The 16,140-nt window shown below is 56.3% G+C and overlaps 2 protein-coding genes across 7 annotated transcripts; both read right to left on the bottom strand.

The window, feature by feature from the left end:
- Window positions 1-4,316: 4,316 nt before the first annotated feature.
- Window positions 4,317-9,579, bottom strand: LOC113983744 (adenylate cyclase type 3-like; the record flags this gene model as incomplete). The annotated part of the gene is made up of 2 exons (XM_027713177.2): window positions 7,567-9,579; window positions 4,317-4,559 (listed from the first exon to the last, which is right to left on the bottom strand). Coding segments are annotated over exons 1-2 (711 nt in total), but the record flags the coding sequence as incomplete, so codon positions are not given.
- A 2,555-nt stretch (window positions 9,580-12,134) lies between these two features.
- On the bottom strand, window positions 12,135-16,120 carry LOC113983742. Of its 6 annotated transcripts, XM_039377968.1 has the most exons (4): window positions 15,893-16,120; window positions 14,205-14,638; window positions 13,001-13,156; window positions 12,136-12,618 (listed from the first exon to the last, which is right to left on the bottom strand). In XM_039377968.1, the coding sequence occupies exons 1-4, from the start codon at window positions 15,932-15,934 to the stop codon at window positions 12,165-12,167; spliced, it is 1,086 nt and encodes a 361-aa protein (XP_039233902.1). In that variant the 5' UTR covers window positions 15,935-16,120; the 3' UTR covers window positions 12,136-12,164. The 6 variants fall into 6 exon arrangements, with proteins under 6 accessions (XP_039233903.1, XP_039233902.1, XP_039233905.1 ...); XM_039377969.1 differs by lacking the exon at window positions 15,893-16,120 and having other exon boundaries at window positions 12,135-12,618; window positions 14,205-14,759; XM_039377971.1 differs by having other exon boundaries at window positions 12,136-13,156; window positions 14,205-14,639; window positions 15,149-16,120.
- Window positions 16,121-16,140: the final 20 nt, after the last annotated feature.

The following is a 16,140-nucleotide window of genomic DNA, read 5'->3' as shown; positions in this document are numbered from 1 at the left end:
CCTGTTCCCAAGGCCTGGATCCTGTTCCCGAAGCTTGGATCCTGTTCCCATGGCCTGGATCCTGTTCCCAAAGCCTGGATCTTGTTCCCAAGGCCTGGATCCCGTTCCCAAGGCCTGGATCCTCTTCCCAAGGCCTGGATCCTCTTCCCAAGGCCTGGATCCTGTTCCCAAATCCTGGATCCTGTTCCCAAGGCCTGGATCCTGTTCCCATGACCTGGATCCCATTCCCAAGGCCTGGATCCTGTTCCCAAGGCCTGGATCCTGTTCCCAATGGATGACTCCTGTTCCCAAGGCCTGGATCCTGTTCCCAAGGCCTGGATCCTGTTCCCAATGGATGACTCCTGTTCCCAAGGCCTGGATCCTGTTCTTAAAGCCTGCTTCCTGTTCCCAAGGCCTGGATCCTGTTCCCAAAGCCTGGATCCCGTTCTTAAAGCCTGGATCTTGTTCCCAAAGCCCGGATCCTGTTCCCAAAGCCTGGATCCTGTTCCCAAAGCCTGGATCCTGTTCCCAAGGCCTGGATCCTGTTCCCAAGGCCTGGATCCACATTCCCATGGCCTGGATCCTTTCCCAAGGCCTGGATCCACATTCCCATGGCCTGGATCCTTTCCCAAGGCCTGGATCCTGTTCCCAAGGCCTGGATCCACATTCCCATGGCCTGGATCCCGTTCCCAAGGCCTGGATCCTGTTCCCAAGGCCTGGATCCACATTCCCATGGCCTGGATCTCGTTCCCAAGGCCTGGATCCCACATCCTGATCCCAGGAAGGGCCGGAGCCGCTTTGCCCACGGAATCAAAGATTATTCCATGGAAAACACGACCGAGGAGGGCAAGCTGGAGGAATTTGGCTTGTTTAGGAAGGGGTGGAGCAACGGGAAAGACGGGATAACGCTCCGGGATACACCCTCCCACCTCCCAGGCCTGTGTGGAGGGAAAAACGGGAAGAACACGGAGCCATTCCCAACGGGAAGAACACGGAGCCGTTCCTGGGATGTTTTTTGGGATGGAAAGAGCCTGAGGAGGAGGAGGAGGAGGAGGAGGGGGGGAGAATTCCCAGTTTCCCCAGGGATTGCCCCAAGGCTGGATCCTTTCCCGGTCACCGGTTGTTGTTTTCCCCTCAGAAATTCGGGAATGAGCCTCATCCCTCCTTCCAGGAGGGAATCCCATGAGGAATATCATCATATTTTCCATTCCAGGAGGGATAATCCCACAGGAAAGGTTCAAACCAGTCACTGGTTGTTGTTTTCCCCTCAGAAATTTGGGAATGAGCCTCATTCCTCTTCCAAGAGGGAATTCCATGAGGAATATCAGCATAACCTCCCTTCCAGGAGGGATAATTCCATAGGAAAGGTCCTGCTGGGATGATCCAAACCTGCCCCTGGTTGTTGTTTGCCCCTCAGAAATTCGGGAATGAGCCTCATCCCTCCTTCCTGGAGGGAATCCTGGAACGCAATCCCACAGATCCGACCCCAAATCCCACCGAATCCCGCCGGATCCGGGGCCTGTGCCCGGCTCCTGGATCCATAAACAGCCCGTACCCTCGGGAGCCTCTGGAATAACGAGGCCTGGAATGTTTGTTTCCGGACGTTCCCGCTCCGTTGCCAAGGTTTTCCCGGCTCCGGACTCTGGGAGCCGTGGCAATGATTAACATTCCCGGGAGCACATTCCAGGGAGGGGGGGGGTGGATCCGTGTCCTTCCTGCCTTTGGACCAACCAGCTCTTTGCATCCCAGGAAAGGAGGAAAACCGGGAAAAGGTTCCTCCTGCTTTTCTTTGTCCCACGGCAGGGGACGAACCCCAGGCCACACCCCCCAAACACATGGAAAATCCGGGATCTGGGGGCTTTTCCAAGCTGTTTTCCAAGCTCTCCGTGTGACAACGCTCCCAAAATATCCCCAAACATCCCAAAATATCCCCAAACATCCCAAAAATATCCCCTTTTCCCTCTCCTATTTCGGCCGGGAGCAGCTGGAGGTGTCCCGAGAGCTGAGCCGGAGCATCCCAAATTCCCAGAGAATCCTAAATTCCCAGAGCATCCCAAATTCCCAGAGCATCCCAAATTCCCAGAGCACCTTCCCACGGAGTCCAGACCGTTCTGGAGCAGAGCAGATGCTTCCAGAGGGATTTTCCCTGCACAGCTTTCCCGCTTCCAGCTTTTTTTTTTTCTCCCCCCTGGAAAGGCTCAGTTGGGTCAACAGGAATGCCGGGAACACCGGTGGGAGGAAAGGGATGGAATTCCCGGATTTGGGGAATAAAAGCAACCCCCCAGGCTGCTCCAGGCGGGGGATTCCCAGGAAATATGAAGGATCTGCTGGACAGGGATGGGTGTCCCCCCTCCTCCCCCCCTGGGAGGCTCATCCTTAAGGTCATCCCAAAAAATTGGCTCTTCCAGGGAAAGCTGGGAGACGGGCCCGGGGGAAGAATCCCGGGGTTTTTTCCCTCCTGGGAAAGCTCCCGAGGGATTTGGGAGCCCATTCCATCTCCCAACAGCCCCTTTGGGCCCATTTGGGGGCATTTTTGGGATCCAGAGGGAATTCTGGCCCGAGCAGGAGCGGGAATCGAGGGAGACCCCGGGGCTCGGCTTCCCACTGGGAATGTCGGAATTCCAGGGGGTTCCCGGGGATGGATCCGTGTTTGTGGAGCCGGCTCTGGAGCGGGGGGTGCTCCCGACTCGGGATATTGGGGTGGGAAGGTGATGATCCTCAAGGTGCCCTTTCCCAGCCAACCCATCCCAGGGATTTTGGGGATGCGCCTGATCCCGAGAAACCCCGGGATGGGCTCCCGGGATCCGGATCCAACCTGGATCTGGGATCAGGGACAGGGATGGGAATGGAGGTCCTGGGATGGGGATGGAGCTCCTGGGATGGGGATGGAGCTCCTGGGATGGGAATGGGGATCACCTGGATGGACAGGAGGGATGGGAACACTGGTGGGAGGAAAGGGATGGAATTCCCTGATTTAGGGAATGAAACAATCCCAGGACGAGTTCAGAGGATCCGGATCCAACCCGGCTCTGGGATCAGGGACAGGGACGGGGATGGAGCTCCTGGGAACTCCTGGAAATTCCAAAGGGGGATGATCCACCACCACTCCTGTCTGGGGCTTCCCTGAGCTCCGTCCCCGTCCCTGTGCCCTGATCCCAACAAACACCAGGATCAGCTCGCAGGATCCGGATACAACCCAGCTGTAGGATCCCCAGAAAGTCAGGGATGGAGCTCCTGGGACAGGGATGGAGCTCCTGGGACAGGGATGGAGCTCCAGAGACAGGGATGGAGCTCCCGGGACAGGGATGGAGCTCCCGGGACAGGGATGGAGCTCCAGAGACAGGGATGGAGCTCCCGGGACAGGGATGGAGCTCCTGGGACAGGGATGGAGCTCCTGGGACAGGGATGGAGCTCCCGGGACAGGGATGGAGCTCCTGGGACAGGGATGGATCCCCATAAATCCAGGGATGGAGCTCCTGGGACAGGGATGGATCCCCATAAATCCAGGGATGGAGCTCCTGGGACAGGGATGGATCCCCGTAAAGCCAGGGATGGATTCCAATAAATCCAGGGATGGATCCCTACAAAGCCAGGGATGGATCCCCATAAATCCAGAGATGGATTCCCATAAAGCCAGGGATGGATCCCCACAAAGCCAGGGATGGATCCCCAGAAAGCCAGGGGTGGGTTCCCATAAATCCAGGGACGGATCTCCATAAATCCAAGGATGGATCCCCATAAAGCCAGGGATGGATCCCCATAAATCCAAGGATGGATCCCCACAAAGCCAGGGATGGATCCCCAGAAATCCAGGGACGGATCTCCATAAATCCAAGGATGGATCCCCACAAAGCCAGGGATGGATCCCCAGAAAGCCAGGGATGGATCCCCAGAAATCCAGGGATGGATCCCCACAAAGTCAGGGATGGATCCCCATAAAATCAGGGATGGAGCTCAGACGACAGGGATGGATCCCCATAAATCCAGGGATGGATCCCCATAAATCCAGGGACGGATCCCCATAAAATCAGGGATGGATCCCCACAAATCTAGGGATGGAGCTCCAGGGACAGGGATGGATCCCCATAAATCCAGGGATGGGTCCCCATAAATCCAGGGGTGGATTCCCATAAATCCAGGGATGTATCCCCACAAAGCCAGGGGTGGATCCCCACAAACCCAGGGGTGCATCCCCACAAACCCAAGGCCCAAATCCCCACAAACTCAGCCGCGAATCCCCCCCGGCACCTCCCACCCCCCTCCCTCCTCCTCCCCCTCCTCCTCCCGTTCCATCCCACCTCCCATTATTCCCCCCCCCACTAAATTATTTTCCATACCTGCCTCCCCAGGTCCCCGCCCCGCTCCAGGGAGCTCAGGGAATTGCGTCGCCGCTGCTGCTGGGCCACAGCCACGCCGAGCACGAGGGTGTGGAGGCCGCAGGAGGCGGCGGCCACGGCCACGATGGGCAGGAGGCGCAGGGGCAGCGTCAGGAAGAAGGAGAAGACGAAGAAGGCCTGCCAGCCCACCGTGTCCGCCGGCTCCGGGGCGCTCCCGAAATTCAGCGCCAGGTAGCCCAGGACCTGCGGGGGAGGGGATCCGTCGTTATTCGGGATCGCGGGATGGGCGGGGGCGGAAAAGGGCTCCGAGGTGGTGGAGTCGGATCCGACCCCGCCGCGGTTCCCGGCCCGTGTGGCGCTGGTGCCACGTCCAAGGTCGTCCTAAAAATTTAGGCCCTGTTTTCCTGCAGGAATCCCAGAATCAGCCGGGTTGGAAAAGAGCTCCGGGATCGCGGATCCGACCCTGGATCCAACCCCAGCCCACGGCACTGATGCCACATCCAAGCTCATCCCAAAAACCTCCAGGGAAGTGACTCCACCCCCTCCCTGGGCGGCCCATTCCAAGGGCTGATCCCGATCCATGGAAAGAATTCCTTCCTGATATCCAACCTGTCCGAACATCCTAAATCCTCTCCCAATCCCTTCCTTTCCAACTCTTTCTGGAGCCAAAATTAAACCGGACTTGAATTCCACTTAGACCCTGTTTTCCTGCAGGAATCCCAGAATCCCAGAATTAGCTGGGTTGGAAAAGAGCTCCGAGATCGTGGAGTCCAACCCTGGATCTGACCCCGCCGTGGTTCCCAGCCACTGATGCCACATCCGACCTCATCCTAAAAATTTAGGCCCTGTTTTCCTGCAGGAATCCCAGAATCCCAGAATTAGCTGGGTTGGAAAAGAGCTCCGAGGTCGCGGAGTCAATCCTTGGATCCGACCCCGCCGTGGTTCCCGGCCCGTGGCGCTGATGCCACATCCAAGCTCATCCTAAAAACTTAGATCCTGTTTTCCTGCAGGAATCATGGAATCACGGAATCCCAGAATCAGCCGGGTTGGAAAAGAGCTCCAGGACTGTGGAGTCAAACCCTGGATCCGACCCCAGCCCATGGCACTGATGCCACATCCAAGTTCATCCTAAAATTTTAGACTCTGTTTTCCTGCAGGAATCCCAGAATCCCGGAATCAGCTTGGTTGGAAAAGAGCTCCGGGATCGCGGATCCGACCCTGGATCCAACCCCGGCCTGTGGCACTGATGCCACATCCAACCTCATCCCGAGAACCTCCAGGGAAGTGACTCCACCCCCTCCCTGGGCGGCCCATTCCAAGGGCTGATCCCGATCCATGGAAAGAATTCCTTCCCGATATCCAACCGGAATCTCCCCCTGGAGGCCGAGCCCTCCTGTCCTGCTGCTGCTTCCTGGGAGAAGGGAACAACTGGGAGGTGGGAAGAGTTGGGATGGGGGAGAGGAGGGGGAATAGTTGGGATGTGGGTTGGGAAGGGGAATAGTTGGGATGTGGGATAGGAAGAGGAATAATTTGGAATGTGGGATGGGAGGGGGAATAACTGGGATGTGGGAGAGGAGAAGGAATAGTTGGGATGTGAGTTGGGAAGGGGAATAATTGGGATGTGGGATAGGAGGAGGAATCGTTGGGATGTGGGAGAGGAGGGGGAATAATTTGGAATGTGGGCTTGGAGGGGGAATAAGTTGGGACGTGGGTCAGGAGGAGGAATAGTTGGGATGTGGGAGAGGAGAGGGAATAGTTGGGATGTGGGTTGGGAAGGGGGAATAACTGGGATGTGGGAGAGGAGGGGGAATAATTGGGATGTGGGTTGGGAAGGGGAATAATTGGGATGTGGGAGAGGAAGGGGAATAGTTGGGATGTGGGATAGGAGTGGGAATTCCCATCCTTCCCAATATCCCACCTGCCCCTCCCCTGGCCCAGCTGGAGGCCGAGCCCTCTCCTCCTGTCCCTCATTCCCTGGGAACTGGGGACCCCTCCCGGCTCCCCCCTCCTGGCAGGGAGTTGTGGGGCGGGAAAAGGTCCCTCCTGATCCCTCTTTTCCCTGGGATGAGCCCCTTCCCAGCTCCCTCAGCCTCTCCTCGCGGGAATTGTGCTCCAGTCCCTTCCCTGGCCCTGCTCCAGCCCCTCCATGTCCTTCCCGAACATCCCAAACCCTCTCCCAACCCCCTTCCTTTCCGACTCTGCGAACGCTCTGGAGCTGGGATGGAGCTCCAGGACAGGGATGGAGCTCCAGGACAGGGATGGAGCTCCAAGAACAGGGATGGAGCTCCAGGAACAGGGATGGAGCTCCTGGAACAGGGATGGAGCTCTGGGAACAGGGATGGAGCTCCAGGACAGGGATGGAGCTCCAGGGACAGGGATGGAGCTCCAGGAAAGGGATGGAGCTCCAGGACAGGGATGGAGCTCTGGGAACAGGGATGGAGCTCCTGGAACAGGGATGGAGCTCCTGGGACAGGGATGGAGTTCCAGGAACAGGGATGGAGTTCCGGGAACAGGGATGGAGTTCCGGGAACAGGGATGGATCCCCATAAAGTTAGGAATGGAGCTCTGGGGACAGGGATTGATCCCAAAAAAGTCAGGGATGGAGCTCTGGGGACAGGGATGGAACTTTAGGAACAGGGATGGAGCTCCAGGGACAGGGATTGATCCCCATAAAATCAGGGATGGAGCTCCGGGGACAGGAATTCCCATAAAGTCAGGGATGGAGCTCTGGGGTCAGGGATGGAACTTTAGGAACAGGGATGGAACTTTAGGAACAGGGATGGAGCTCCAGGGACAGGGATTGATTCCCATAAAATCAGGGATGGAGCTCTGGGGACAGGGATTCCCATAAAGCCAAAGGATGGAGCTCCAGGGACAGGGATGGATCCTCATAAAGCCAGGGATGGAGCTCTGGAGCTCTGGGGACAGGGATGGAGCTCCAGGACAGGGATGGATCCCCATAAACCCAGGGATGGAGCTCTGGGGACAGGGATGGAGCTCCAGGACAGGGATTGATTCCCATAAAATCAGGGATGGAGCTCCGGGGACAGGAATTCCCATGAAGCCAGGGATGGATCTCAGAGGACAGGGATGGAGCTCCAGGGACAGGGATGGAGCTCCAGGGACAGGGATCGATCCCCATAAAGTCGGGGACAGAGCTCCGAGGACAAAAGGGGGACGGATTTCTTACAATTATCATAATTAAAAAAAAAAAAAACCCCACCCATCCCACATTTTTCCTTTCCCCTACCTGCGCCGGGATGAGGATCCAGAGGATTCCGGGCAGGAAGCGGCGGGAGAAACGCTCCGGGAGCAGGCGGCACTTCCAGAGGGCCAGCAGGGCCACGTGGGCCACCAGGAACGCCGCCGCCGGCACCAGGACGGGCGGGAATTCCCTCCCATCCCGCCCCAGATCCACGGAAGCGGTGGCCAGGACGTAGGCGTCGAAGAGGGCGGCGAAGACGGCGAGCACCAGGAGGGTGTCGTGGCGCTGCCGGCGGAAATAGGCCTGGTAGAGGTTTTCCAGGGATTCCGGGGCGAAGGAGAGGCGGGCGGAGCGCGGGAGGCAGGGGCAGGGAGGGGAGATCCGGAAGGTTCCGCGGCGGGAGGAGCCGGAGGCGCCGCCGGCGCGTTCGGGATCCGAGGGGAGGCTGGCGGAGTAGTCGGCGGAATAGTCGGCGGAGAATTCCGGCTCGGAGAATCCGCCGTTCCTGGGCATGTTGGGGGGGGATGGGGGGGGGGAGGGAAAGGGGGGGGGGTGTTGTGGTTTTGTTTTCCCGGTTGGAATAAGGCGGGATGGCGGGTCAGGGAGGGGTCACTCGAGGAGGCATCGCCGGCTCAGCGGGAATTCCCGGTTTTCCCAGGGAATGGGGGACGGGAGGCTGGGAGAGCGGGGGGATTCCAGGGCGATTCCCAGGCTAATTCCGGGCTGATTCCAAGTTGATTCCCAGGCTGATTCCAAGTTGATTCCCAGGCTAATTCCGGGCTGATTCCAAGTTGATTCCCAGGCTGATTCCAAGTTGATTCCCAGGCTGATTCCCAGGCTCTTTCCCAGGTTGATTCTAAGTTGATTCCAGGTTCATTCCAAGTTGATTCCCAGGCTGATTCTAGGCTGATCCCAGGTTAATTCCAGGTTAATTCCAAGTTGATTCCCAGGCTGATTCCCAGGCTAATTCCAGGCTAATTCCAAGCTGATTCCCAGGCTAATTCCAAGTTGATTCCCAGGCTCTTTCCCAGGTTAATTCTAAGTTGATTCCAGGTTCATTCCAAGTTGATTCCCAGGCTGGTTCTAGGCTGATCCCAGGTTAATTCCAGGCTAATTCCAAGTTGATTCCCAGGCTGATTCCCAGGCTAATTCCAAGTTGATTCCAAGTTGATTCCCAGGCTGATTCCAAGTTGATTCCCAGGCTGATTCCCAGGCTAATTCCAGGTTGATTCCCAAGCTGCTTCCCAGGTCACTTCCCAGGCTAATTCCAGGCTAATTCCAAGTAGATTCCCAGGCTGTTTCCCAGGTTGATTCCCAGGCTGATTCCCAGGTTAATTCCACGCTGATTCCAGGCTGATTCCCAGGTCACTTCCCAGGCTGATTCCAGGCTAATTCCAGGTTGATTCCCAGCCTGCTTCCCAGGCTAATTCCAGGTTGATTCCCAGCTCACTTCCCAGGCTGCTCCCAGGCTGCTTCCCAGCCTGATTCCCGGGCTGATTCCCAGCTCGCTTCCCAACCTGCTTCCCAGCTCCCCGGGAAGCTCCACAGGCCTTCCCAGCAGTCCCAGGGAAAGGGGGAGAGGGATAATCGCGGCTGCAGCGCGGGCTGGGATGCCGGGCTGATTCCCAGGCTAATTCCAAGCTAATTCCAGGCTGATTCCCAGCCCGCTTCCCAGGTTACTTCCCAGTCCACTTCCCGGCTCACCGAGGCCTTCCCGGTTCTCCAGGGCAGCGGGAAAGGGATAATCGTGGATGCGGCGCGGCGGGAGAGGCTCCTTCTTCCCGGGCTGATTCCCGGGCTGATTCCCAGCTCACTTCCCAGGCTACTTCCAGGCTGCTTCCCGAGCTGCTTCCCGGGCTGATTCCCAGCTCCCAGCCGGCTTCTCACGCCGCTTCCCGAGCTGCTTTCCCGGTCTCTTCCCAAAGCTCCTTCCCGGCCGCTTCCCAAAGCTCCTTCCCGGCCGCTTTTCCCGGCCTTGAATCCCAGCTTCCCGGCCGGTTTTCCCGGCCTTTCGCGCAGCGCCGGGATGCTCCCGGAGCTCCGGGAGATGTCGCGATGCCTCCCCTCCTCTGCTCCTCCTCGGCCCTTTTTCCCGACACGCCTCGTTTTTTGTTTCCCACCCCTCGGGATGCGGGGTTGGAAATAAAAACAAAACAAACGGGGGATGCGCGATCCCGGAAAAAAAGAAAAAACCCAGGGATGCGATCCCGGAGCCCCCGCCGGGATCAGCGAGGATTCATCCCGCATCCTCCCCTGGATCCTTCCCTCGGGATGTGGAGCGGGAAAAGGGGGGTTTTTCCCGGCGTTTTGGGGGCGGGAATTCGCGCCCCGCCTCCCCGTAACCCTTTGGCTGCCGGAGATTCCAGGATTCCCGAGGATCCGGGAGAGCGGGAAAAGCCGCTTTCCCGGCTGGATTTGGAGGAGCGGGAGACTCGGGGAGGGATGCGCGTCTTGGATGAGCTGGCGGGGGGCTCCGTAAATCCCAAAATCCCGGAGTGGGGCGGGAAGGGAAGGTTTGGGGAGGTTTGGGAAGGGAAGGTTTGGGAAGGGAAGGGAATAAAATCATGGATAAAGCAGGAGGGAAAAGGGGTCTGCTGGAAGTGGGAGAGGGGACGGGAGTGAAACCGGCGGCGAATCCACGGGGATTTGGGGGGTTCCCTGGGAATGGGGGAAAGCAGCCGTCGGAATTCCAGAGGGGTTTGGGTGGGAAGGGAACTTAAATCCCATCCCATTCCATGTTCAGGGACACCTCCCGCTATCCCAGGTGGCTCCAGCTTTTCCTTGGACACTCCCAGGGATCCAGGGGCAGCCACAGCTTCTCTGGGAATTCCAGCCCAGCCCCTCCCCACCCTCCCAGCCAGGAATCCCTTCCCGATCTCTCTCCTCTTCCCTGCATTCCCACCGCTCCTCCAGCCCCTCTGGATGCGGAAAACCGGGATGCAGGAGCCCCCCAACCCCTGGGATAACCCCCCTCGGCCCCCCAGAGGCACCACATTCCCGGGAATCCTCATCCCAGGGCCGCTTTTCCAGGGATTTCATTATTCCTGCGCCGGAATTAACCCCGGAATTCCCGGCTCCTGGATTTGTCTTTTCCCTGGATTTGTCTTTCCAGGGGCGGCAGGTCGGGAATCTTCCGGGAATCTCCTGCCGGCTCCGGAGCGCCGGGAAGCGCAGCCAGGGAGGGTTTTCCATCCCAGGGATCCTCGGAGGCGGCTCCTGGAGGTGGCTCTGCATTCCAAGCCTCTGGAATTGCCGATCCCACATTCCCATCCCAAGCCTCTGGAATCCCCGATCCCACATTCCCACCCCAAGCCTCTGGAATTCCTGATCTCAAGCCTCTGGAATTCCAGATGCCACATTCCCATCCCATTCCAAGCCTCTGGAATCCTGGATCCCATCCAGGCTCCCCCTCATTCCCATCCCAAGCCTCTGGAATCCCAGATCCCATCCAGGTTCCAACACATTCCCATTCCAAGCCTCTGGATTCCCTGATCCCACATTCCCATTCCATCCCAAGCCTCTGGAATTCCCAATCCCACATTCCCATCCCAAGCCTCTGGAATTCCCCATCCCACATTCCCATCCCAAGCCTCTGGAATCCCAGATCCCACATTCCCATCCCAAGCCTCTGGAATTCCTGATCCCACATTCCCATCCCATCCCAAGCCTCTGGAATTCCCCATCCCGCATTCCCATCCCAAACCTCTGGAATCCTGGATCCCACATTCCCACCTTAAGCCTCTGGATTCCATGATCCCACATTCCCATCCCATCCCAAGCCTCTGGAATTCCCGATCCCACATTCCCATCCCAAGCCTCTGGAATTCCCGATCCCACATTCCCATTCCAAGCCTCTGGAATCGCTGATCCCACATTCCCATCCCAAACCTCTGGAATCCTGGATCCCACATTCCCATCCCAAGCCTCTGGAATCCCTGATCCCACATTCCCATCCCATCCCAAGCCTCTGGAATCCTGGATCCCATCCAGGCTCCCCCTCATTCCCATCCCAAGCCTCTGGATCCCCTGATCCCACATTCCCATCCCAAGCCTCTGGAATCCCCGATCCCACATTCCCATCCCAAGCCTCTGGAATCTCTGATCCCAAGCCTCTGGAATGCCGGATCCCATCCAGGCTCCCACACATTCCCACCCTATCCCAAGCCTCTGGAATTCCTGATCCCACATTCCCATCCCATCCCAAGCCTCTGGAATTCCCGATCCCACATTCCCATCCCAAGCCTCTGGATCCCCTGATCCCACATTCCCATCCCAAGCCTCTGGAATCCTTGATCCCACATTCCCACCCCAAGCCTCTGGAATCCCTGATCCCACATTCCCATCCCATCCCAAGCCTCTGGAATTCCCCATCCCACATTCCCATCCCAAGCCGCTGGAATCTCCAATCCCACATTCCCATCCCAAACCTCTGGAATTCCCGATCCCACATTCCCATTCCATCCCAAGCCTCTGGAATTCCCGATCCCACATTCCCGCCCCCGGGGCTGCTCCAACCCCTTTCCCAGCTCCTGCTCCTGGCAGTGATTCCCAAATTTCCCCCTCCCCCTTGTCCGGCTCCAAGCCGGGAGCGGGAATGAAACCACGGACACATCCCGGGGCTCTCCCGTTATTCCCAACGGGATTTAATGGAGAAAAATCCACCCCCACCCTCGGGAATCCCGGGAAGCGAAAAGCGCGGGATCAGCTCCGAACGATCCAGGAAAAAGGCAGGAAAACCCCCCCGAAAATTCCCAGGAAACCCCCCCCCCCCCAAATTCCCAGGAGAAGCAGCAGGAATGGGAGAAGCCTCCAAACCATTCCCAAGGCCGGGGAATCTCGGAATTCCGGGAATTGCAGCACCTGGAAAACGGGATCATCCGCCTTCCTCTGGGGGAAAACGGGCAACGGAAAAGGGAATTCTGGAGCCGGAATTTAGGATGGGGGGGGGGAGTTTTCCAGGGAATTGGGCGGGAAGGAGATCCCAGCGGGGTCACCTGCCAGAATTCCAAGCCCTGGCGGATCCCAATCCGTGTTTTTATCCAGCTGGGAGAGGGAAAACGGGAGTTAATTCCAAGGGAAAACGGGATTCGTGTCGATCTTAAAATTCGGGAAGCGACAATTCCCTCGGGATATTCCCGAACTAGAGGAGGGAAAAGGCTCTTCCCAGCTGGAAAAGTTATTCCTTCTTCCCAGAAAACAAAGGAAGAGCGAAAGGATCCCATTCCTGAAAAAAAATCTGGGATTAATCCATGATTTTGAAGGATTTTGAGAGGGAAAACGGGAGTTAATTCCAAGGGAAAATTCCCTTGGGATATTCCCAAAGGGGAGTAGGGAAAAGGCTCTTCCCAGTTATTCCTTCTTCCCAGAAAAAGAAGGAAGAGCGAAAGGATCCCATTCCCCCAAAAAATCCGGGATTAATCCATGATTTTGAGAGGGAAAACGGGAGTTAATTCCAAGAGAAAACGGGATTTGTGTCGATCTTAAAATTCGGGAAGCGACAATTCCCTCGGGATATTCCCGAACTAGAGAAAGGAAAAGGTTCTTCCCAGCTGGAAAAATTATTCCTTCTTCCCAGAAAAAGAAGGAAGAGCGAAAGGATCCCATTCCCCAAAAAAATCCGGGATTAATCCATGATTTTGAGAGGGAAAACGGGAGTTAATTCCAAGGGAAAACGGGATTTGTGTCGATCTTAAAATTCGGGAAGCGACAATTCCCTCGGGATATTCCCAAACTAGAGAAGGGAAAAGGCTCTTCCCAGTTATTCCTTCTTCCCAGAAAACGAAGGAAGAACGAAAGGATCCCATTCCTGAAAAAAAATCTGGGATTAATCCATGATTTTGAAGGATTTTGAGAGGGAAAACGGGAGTTAATTCCAAGGGAAAATTCCCTCGGGATATTCCCAAAGGGGAGCAGGGAAAAGGCTCTTCCCAGTTATTCCTTCTTCCCAGAAAAAGAAGGAAGAGCGAAAGGATCCCATTCCCAACAAAAATCCAGGATTAATCCATGATTTTGAAGGATTTTGAGAGGGAAAACGGGAGTTAATTCCAAGGGAAAACGGGATTTGTGTCGATCTTAAAATTCGGGAAGCGACAATTCCCTCGGGATATTCCCGAACTAGAGGAGGGAAAAGGCTCTTCCCAGCTGGAAAAGTTATTCCTTCTTCCCAGAAAACAAAGGAAGAACGAAAGGATCCCATTCCTGAAAAAAAATCTGGGATTAATCCATGATTTTGAAGGATTTTGAGAGGGAAAATGGGAGTTAATTCCAAGGGAAGATTCCCTCGGGATATTCCCAAAGGGGAGTAGGGAAAAGGCTCTTCCCAGTTATTCCTTCTTCCCAGAAAACGAAGGAAGAGCGAAAGGATCCCCCCAAAAAAATCCAGGATTAATCCATGATTTTGAGAGGGAAAACAGGAGTTAATTCCAAGAGAAAACGGGATTTGTGTCGATCTTAAAATTCGGGAAGCAACAATTCCCTCGGGATATTCCCGAACTAGAGAAAGGAAAAGGTTCTTCCCAGCTGGAAAAATTATTCCTTCTTCCCAGAAAAAGAAGGAAGAGTGAAAGGATCCCATTCCCCAAAAAAATCCAGGATTAATCCATGATTTTGAGGGGAAAAAGTTGCCCAAGAAGGAAGAGTGAAAGGATCCCATTCCCCAAAAAAATCCAGGATTAATCCATGATTTTGAGGGGAAAAAGTTGCCCAAGAGGGAAAAAATTCCCGAATATCGGCAGGAAATCCGCATTCCAAGAGGGATGGGAGCCCGATCCCGGCTCAGGAAAAGCGGGAATGATGTTCCCGGAGCGGCTTTTCCCGCCGGGAATCTTCCTGGATGCGGGAAGGGAGCGGCTTTTCCCGGGATAATGAACATTCCCGGGGGGGTTTGTGTCGCTCCCAAGGGTTGGGATAACCCGGGAATGGAATCCCGGGGATTCCTCGTCCCTCTGGATGCAGGAAGGGGAATATTCCAGGTCATGGCTGGGAATGACACGGCCGGGAAGGTGGGAATGTCCCTGCTTCCAGTGGCTCCTTCCCAGCTCATTCCCAAATATCTGGGAAGGTGGGAATGTCCCTGCTCCAAGTGGCTCCTTCCCATCCCATCCCAAACATCCAGGAATTGGGAATGTCCCTGATCCCAGTGTTTACACCCCCGGAGCCAGGATCCAGGGATGCTCCAGGATCCCTCTTCCCAGAGTTTACACCCCTGGAGCCATGGATACAGGGATGCTCCGGGATCCATCTTCCCAGCTCATCCCAAATATCTGGGAAGGTGGGAATGTTCCGGCTCCCAGTGGCTCCTTCCCATCCCATCCCATCCCATCCCAAATATTTGGGAAGGTGGGAATGTTCCGGCTCCCAGTGGCTCCTTCCCATCCCATCCCATCCCATCCCATCCCATCCCATCCCATCCCATCCCAAATATCTGGGAAGGTGGGAATGTTCCTGCTCCCAGTGGCTCCTTCCCATCCCATCCCAAACATCCAGGAATTGGGAATGTCCCTGCTCCCAGTGGCTCCTTCCCTTCCCATCCCAAACATCCAGGAAGGTGGGAATTTCCCTCTTCCCAGTGTTTGCACCAACCCCACCTGGAGCATCCTCAGCATTCCCATCCCAAACATCCAGGAAAGTGGGAATGTCCCTGATCCCAGTGGCTCCTTCCCAGCTCATCCCAAATATCTGGGAAGGTGGGAATGTCCCTGATCCCAGTGTTTACACCCCTGAGCCAGGATCCAGGGATGCTCCAGGATCCCTCTTCCCAGAGTTTACACCCCTGGAGCCATGGATACAGGGATGCTCCGGGATCCATCTTCTCTTCCCAGCTCATTCCCAAATATCTGGGACGGTGGGAATGTCCCTGCTCCAAGTGGCTCCTTCCCATCCCATCCCAAATATCTGGGAAGGTGGGAATGTCCCTGCTCCAAGTGGCTCCTTCCCATCCCATCCCAAATATTTGGGAAGCTGGGAATGTTCCTGCTCCCAGTGGCTCCTTCCCATCCCATCCCAAACATCCAGGAATTGGGAATTTCCCTCTTCCCAGTGTTTGCACCAACCCCACCTGGAGCATCCTCAGCATTCCCATCCCAAACATCCAGGAAAGTGGGAATTTCCCTGATCCCAGTGGCTCCTTCCCAGCTCATCCCAAATATCTGGGAAGGTGGGAATGTCCCTGATCCCAGTGTTTACACCCCCGGAGCCAGGATCCAGGGATGCTCCAGGATCCCTCTTCCCAGTGTTTACACTCCTGGAGCCATGGATACAGGGATGCTCCGGGATCCATCTTCTCTTCCCAGCTCATTCCCAAATATCTGGGAAAGTGGGAATGTCCCTGCTTCCAGTGGCTCCTTCCCATCCCATCCCAAATATCTGGGAAGGTGGGAATGTCCCTGATCCCAGTGGCTCCTTCCCATCCCATCCCAAATATTTGGGAAGGTGGGAATGTCCCTGATCCCAGTGGCTCCTTCCCATCCCAAACATCCAGGAATTGGGAATGTCCCTGATCCCAGTGTTTACACCCCCGGAGCCAGGATCCAGGGATGCTCCAGGATCCCTCTCCCACCCCATCCCACCAATCCCGATCCCTCCTCTCTGCCTGGATCTGATCCCCCGGGATTGTCCGGA

The sequence above is a fragment of the Pipra filicauda genome, unplaced genomic scaffold (assembly GCF_003945595.2).
Source record: "Pipra filicauda isolate LSUMZ 115617 unplaced genomic scaffold, ASM394559v2 scaffold985_size41522_pilon, whole genome shotgun sequence".
NCBI lineage: Eukaryota > Metazoa > Chordata > Aves > Passeriformes > Pipridae > Pipra > Pipra filicauda.
This window is presented reverse-complemented; position numbering and strand designations above follow the sequence as displayed.

Coding starts and splice junctions, on each gene's coding strand:
- LOC113983742 (XM_039377967.1), bottom strand. CDS start 15,659: ATGAGCTGGGAAGGAGCCACTGGGATCAGGGAAATTCCCACTTTCCTG. Junction 14,698..15,319: donor GGGAAGAGAAGATGGATCCC/GGAGCATCCCTG, acceptor AAGAGGGATCCT/GGAGCATCCCTGGATCCTGG. Junction 13,157..14,204: donor GGCAACTTTTTCCCCTCAAA/ATCATGGATTAA, acceptor TTCCCTCTCAAA/ATCATGGATTAATCCCGGAT.